General features: G+C 43.9%; 1 protein-coding gene across 1 annotated transcript; it reads left to right on the plus strand.

Annotated features, from left to right (window-relative positions):
- Positions 1-1,216: 1,216 nt before the first annotated feature.
- LOC123270053 lies at positions 1,217-3,845 on the plus strand. Its single transcript, XM_044735992.1, has 2 exons — positions 1,217-3,014; positions 3,121-3,845. Exons 1-2 carry the CDS (start codon positions 1,217-1,219, stop codon positions 3,843-3,845), a joined length of 2,523 nt encoding a protein of 840 aa, XP_044591927.1.
- Positions 3,846-6,046: the final 2,201 nt, after the last annotated feature.

Here is a 6,046-nt window from a genome sequence, read left to right on the forward strand (position 1 = left end):
GTTGATTGATCAAGGTTCAGAGCTCTCATTTATGAGACAGTCGCTCTTCAAGAAGCTTGGACAACCGCTACAGCGTGACATGGTCATGCTCCAGGGCATTGGCAATGTCTCCACAGGAAATTCACTAGGAGTGAGCACAATTGAACTTCATTCGCTGTGTACACCCGCTTCAATGCATGTCACCATGCATATTCTACCGACACTGACGGTAGATCTTCCATTGTTCGTGATCGCTGATCCGAAATGGCCGCATCTTGAGAATCTCAAGCTCGCTGACCCGCAGTATCTACAGCCACGCCCTGTAGATATTATTCTAGGTGCATCACCAGCCGCACAGATCATGAACGCAGAGATTCAACGAGGACCTCGCAATGCTCCTATTGCACAATCCACCACGCTTGGTTGGATTGTCTATGTCGCTGTCACCGCTAAACACGCTTCAACATCACACGCAGCACTACATGCGTCAGTAGATACAGAATTAAAAGACGCCATCGCTAAGTTTTGGGAACAGGAAGAGGTTCCATCAGGAAATTCACCGCTCAACACCGCTGAAGAAGACGAATGTGAAATTCACTTTCGTCAAACGCATTATCGACAGCCTGATGGACGCTACGTAGTGAGATTACCGCTTAAGGCCCTTGAGAGTCAACTTGGCAACTCTATCAACGCAGCTATGGGGTCACTCCGCAGATTAATAACTCGCTTGTCGCGAGAAAGAGAATATTCTAACATGTATCGTGCATTCATGGCAGAATACATTCAACTAGGACACATGGTACGAGTACCAGTCAACGAATCGCCCGCAAACGCTTACTTCTTGCCTCACCATGGGGTATTGAAGCTTGATAGTGCCACTACGAAGCTCCGCACAGTGTTCAATGGTTCCTGTGCAACATCTACAGGAATTTCATTGAACGACATTCTCCACGCAGGACTCAAAACGCAAATTGACATTTTTGACGTGATGTTGAGAATCCGTTACAACAGGATTATATTCGCTACTGACATCACCAAGATGTTCAGACAGATTGAGGTCGACTCGCTTGATTAGCCGCTTCAGTGCATTCTCTGGATAGATGAGAATGACTTAATAGACGCTTACTGTCTCAAGACAGTCACATACGGAACCGCTAGTGCACTTTTTGACGCAGTACGTGTGCTTATCCAACTAGTAAAGGATGAAGGACACCGCTTTCCACTAGCTGTTGCTCCAATGTTGAAAACACGCTACGTAGATGACATCTACGGTGGAGCAGACAACGAAGAAGAAGCTATCAAGGCTGCAGTACAAACAAAAGCTCTGTGTGCAGCAGGCTGCTTCCCGCATGCCAAATGGGCTAGCAATAGCCCACGGTTACTCGCTGAAGTCGCTCCAGAAAAGCAGCTGGATACACCGCTTAAAGAAATCAGTGATGCACCAGTAAAAGTCCTGGGCATGTACTGGAATTCACGCACTGACGCTCTCCAGTTCAAGTACACGCTACCGCCAGAGACGCCTAAGACAAAAAGAGCTATTTTGTCTGAAATCGCTAAGCTGTATGACTCGCTAGGACTTCTCGCACCAATAGTCGTCAAAGCCAAGATCTTCATGCAAGATCTGTGGCTAGATAGAGTGTCATGGGATGAACAATTGTCACCATCACTCATTCACAAATGGACTGGATACCGCGAGGATCTTCGAAACATCGAATCCATCCGCATTCCACGCTGGAATAATATAGCACCTGGAGCAACTATGGAATTGCACGGGTTCTCAGACGCTTCACAAAACGCTATGGCTGCCGCTGTTTATTTGAGAGTCACTGACGCTGATGGGAACACAAAGGTCTCACTTCTGTGTTCAAAAACGCAAGTAGCACCGCTGAAGACCATGACAATTCCACGCTTGGAATTATCTGCTGCATGGTTGCTAACACAACTGATACTTCATGTCAAAGAAGTTCAGTCGCTTGAAAATGTCAGGATCAATCTCTGGACTGACTCCGCCATGACTATCGCATGGATTAAAAGTCCAGCAATCCGCTGGAAGACATTCGTCCGCAATAGAGTGGGAAAAATCCAAGAAACGCTTCGAGATGTGTCCTGGAAATTTATTCCAGGAAAACAAAACCCCGTTGACTGCGCTTCAAGAGGTATACCTACGCTAAAATTGAAACAACACGCTCTCTGGTGGCATGGACCAACTTGGCTTCATGAACCAGAATCCTCTTGGCCCACTCTGGAGCCTCCAACCGACAACGCAACGCATCGAGAAGAACGCCAAGGTCTGACACTAGTAACTTGGACAGCAGAAAATTGCCTGCTCCAACAATTACTGTCGCATTACACGCAGCTGTTTCCACTGCTACGGAAGCTTAGCATCTGGCATCGTGCCATCGACCGCTTTAAAAGAGTTCCACAATCTTCGCTGGCCTACCCGCTTACTCCATCAGACCTGGAGCGCGCTAAATTGACCTTGATTAAGTTAACTCAAGGACAATACTTCGCTAGAGAGATTCACACGCTACAAGATGGTGATGGTCTGCCTAAAAATAACAGCATCACTAAGCTGACTCCGTTCATCGACCATCAGGGGGTCCTGAGAGTCGGTGGTCGCTTGAAAAACGCATTGCTGGACCCAGAAGAGAGGCATCCAGCGATTCTACTGCGACAATCACCGCTTACATCAATTTTGATTGATGATTCGCACCGCAAAACGCTTCACGGAGGTACTCAGCTTACGCTCGCTGACTTACGCAAGAGTGTCTGGATCATTGGAGGCCGTGTTCCAGTCAGATCATTTATTTTACGCTGCGTTATCTGCACGAGACACCGTGGAGAACGCGCTCAACAGTTGATGGGTCAACTACCCGCTGCACGAGTACAGCCAACTCGAGCCTTCTTGCATACAGGACTCGACTACGCTGGACCTATCACGCTGAAAACGTTTCAAGGACGTGGAGCAAAAAACATACAAAGGCTGGATTGCAGTCTTTGTATGCATGTTCAGTTCAGCTGTACATTTAGAGCTAGTAACTGACTACACCGCTGCCGCTTTCATCGCCGCTTATCGCCGCTTCACTAGTCGCCGAGGTATCTGCCACACGCTATATTCAGACTGTGGAACCAATTTTGTAGGAGCAGATGAAGAGCTGAAACGACTATTCCCTGCAGGATCCCGCACATTACGAGAATTATCAACCTTGATCGCTCAAGATGGCACGAACTGGAAATTCAATCCGCCTGGAGCTCCACATTTTGGAGGAAAATGGGAAGCCGCTGTGAAATCTATCAAATTTCACCTTCGAAGAACAGTCGGAGACTCGCTGTTGACGCTTGAGCAATATTCAACGCTACTGGCTCAAATTGAAGCCATATTGAATTCCAGACCGCTCACACCGCTGAATGAAGATCCTGCTGACCTGGCTGTACTGACTCCAGGTCACTTCTTAATCGGACAGTCACTGACCGCTATCCCAGAGCCATCGCTGACAGATTTACAACCTGCTCGGCTCTCGCACTGGGAACAAGTCCAGCAAATGGTTCAACATTTCTGGAAACGCTACTACCAGGACTGCATCCACCGCTACCAGGCCATTTCAAAGTGGCATTATCGACACAACCAGATCAAGGTGGGTTCAGTTGTACTGATCACCACTGAGGATCTCCCGCCAACCAAGTGGCCATTAGCCAAAGTAATTGCTGTCCATCCAGGTGAAGATGGACAAATCCGCGTAGTAACTGTTAAGACAGTTAACACAGAGCTGGTACGTCCAATTACAAAGCTCTGTGTCCTGCCGCTAACGCATGAAGAAGATGATCTTGTCGACGCAGCCGCCAACCCGGGGGAGAATGTTCGGTGAACAAGGCCCAGTAGCGATTAACTCGCTCCTGGGGGACTCCCAAATTCAAGAGACGCACCTGTCCACCGCTAGTTCCCGCAAAAATCGAACCGCTAATAGAAAATTAGCCTCTCGATCACGCCATGAATCGACCGCTTTATTGGCTGATCGCTCCCGCTAGACATGCGCAATAGCCTTCTTCCCCAACTCAACGAGGAAGAAGACGGACTATTGTTATTATCTTTCGCTTCTACGCTTTCGCTGCATCAAGTCGCCATTAGTTTTTCTTTACTTTCGCTTTTCGTTAATTAACCGCATTTCGCTTATTTAATAATTTAATTTGCTTAAATTAATTGTTAATAATTCGGTTTAGTTTGTTTCAGATAAGTTGTGTTATTTGTGCATTTTTTTCACCGCTTTTTTAGTGCCGACAAAGTGTTCAACCACGTGTCAACCGGCTTCGCTTTTGCTAACCACGCTGTAATTTATAAATCCGCTTTTATCTTAACAATCCGCTATTAAACATATTAAATATTGAGTGTATTTAATGTAAATAAATTCCTAGTGTTATTTTTGATAATAATTTACGCGTTTTAATTGAGATATCCAGACCTAAACCTGATCCCCGCTTTTCCGCTCTTTCAGTAATTATTCACCCAGTTTCAAAAAAAGGTCCTTGCGGTGACAATCATAAGTCCTTGGAGATTCATCTAAAATCAATCGGATGAAAAAAATTAGTTTTATAAATAGATAATCCTGGGCCTGATCGAAGGATTTTTTTTTTTCAAAAATTAACAAAATGGCGGCCTCAGGAAATTTTTGTCTAGATTTTTGGGAAAAAATCAACAGTTAATTGGTCTTAAAAAATCGAAATTTTTGAAAAAAAAAAAAATCCTTCGATCAGGCTCGAGTTTATTATGTATTCTAAAAGCTGTATAAATTTTCTCAAAATCTACTAAGCGGTTTTCGAGTTACAGTTGTCACCAGTTCAAAAAACATAGTTTTGAGAAAAACGCGTTTAAAGTTTCACACTAAATTCACGTACAGAAATACGAATTATTAAATTACTTACATCGAGTCATCTATTCCTGGGCCATATAATAGTTCTTCAGCCATTGTGGAAGTTTCCAAAACATCAATTTGCTGTTGCCTACGAAGCATTCTGCCTTCCCGAGTGTTGTCGTTGGCGCGCTGATCTGTCACTTTCACACGTGCAGCATCCAATTTTTCAGCATACCGATGGGAATTAGACCCACAATTAAGTCCTAGGGTATCCATAATCATTAATAATGAATTTGTACCTTTATTAAATATACAAGTAGCTATGTATGCAGCAATTTGTACGATAATAGAACTAGTATTCACGGTTTTTGGGCATATTTTCCACACTAGTTGGTTGAAGCTCTCATTATTATTCTGATTGAATCCACCTACACATCTTGAAAGTAAATTTTCATTACTGAGATCGTCGTAAATCGGTTTAATAGCTTTTAAAACATCAGGAGGTAAGGGAGAATAATCTTGAGTATAAGTATCAAGCTCTCCACTTGCTTCAACGCGCTGGTAAGAGCACCAAGAATCTTCGCCTTTGGGACACATATCATCGGATTTTCATCGGTCGAACCGTAGTGGTGAAAAGTTGCCATAATAGCAGATTTCATATCTTCAATAGAATCGCAATGACAACGTATTGATAAACCGTAGTACACAGTTGATTTGTCTATTACTTTTCCTGTAAGCCTACCTCTACCACCAAAACCTTTTTGTTTAGTTTTCAGAGTACGCAGTCGAGTCCCCATCCGCTGCTGAACATGGCCTATACATTCCTTTTTATTTATGGTTGTATTTTTGTAAGGATCTGCTTTTATAATTCCAGAATAGGTTTTCGAATCACCATCGCCAATGTAGTTTATATATTTAACTCCATGTTTTGTTTCAGACTGCTGAAACATTTCAATCATCGCATCCACCTCCATTTTCCCCGAAGACCCCTTGTGATTAGCACTACACTCATTTTCATGCGATTCATACCATTCCTCGAACTCAACCGTATTTCTTTTCTTTTTCCAACACTCACATAGCTTACAATAAGTACTTTTAATGTTTATCTCAAGAATCTTTCCAGTACAATAGCCAATTATAGAAGAAACTCCAAATGACGATGTAAATCCCCGTTTTTGCCAGGTTCCATCTTCCGATACAGTCAAATCGTTCTTATTCTC

This window comes from Cotesia glomerata, linkage group LG8 (assembly GCF_020080835.1).
Source record: "Cotesia glomerata isolate CgM1 linkage group LG8, MPM_Cglom_v2.3, whole genome shotgun sequence".
NCBI classification, from domain to species: domain Eukaryota; kingdom Metazoa; phylum Arthropoda; class Insecta; order Hymenoptera; family Braconidae; genus Cotesia; species Cotesia glomerata.

Bases quoted from the DNA above. Each gene is read 5' to 3' on its own strand.
- LOC123270053 (XM_044735992.1), top strand. From the start codon at position 1,217: ATGTTGAAAACACGCTACGTAGATGACATCTACGGTGGAGCAGACAAC. The intron at 3,015-3,120 runs GTAACTGACTAC...CCAATTTTGTAG, and splicing joins CAGCTGTACATTTAGAGCTA to GAGCAGATGAAGAGCTGAAA.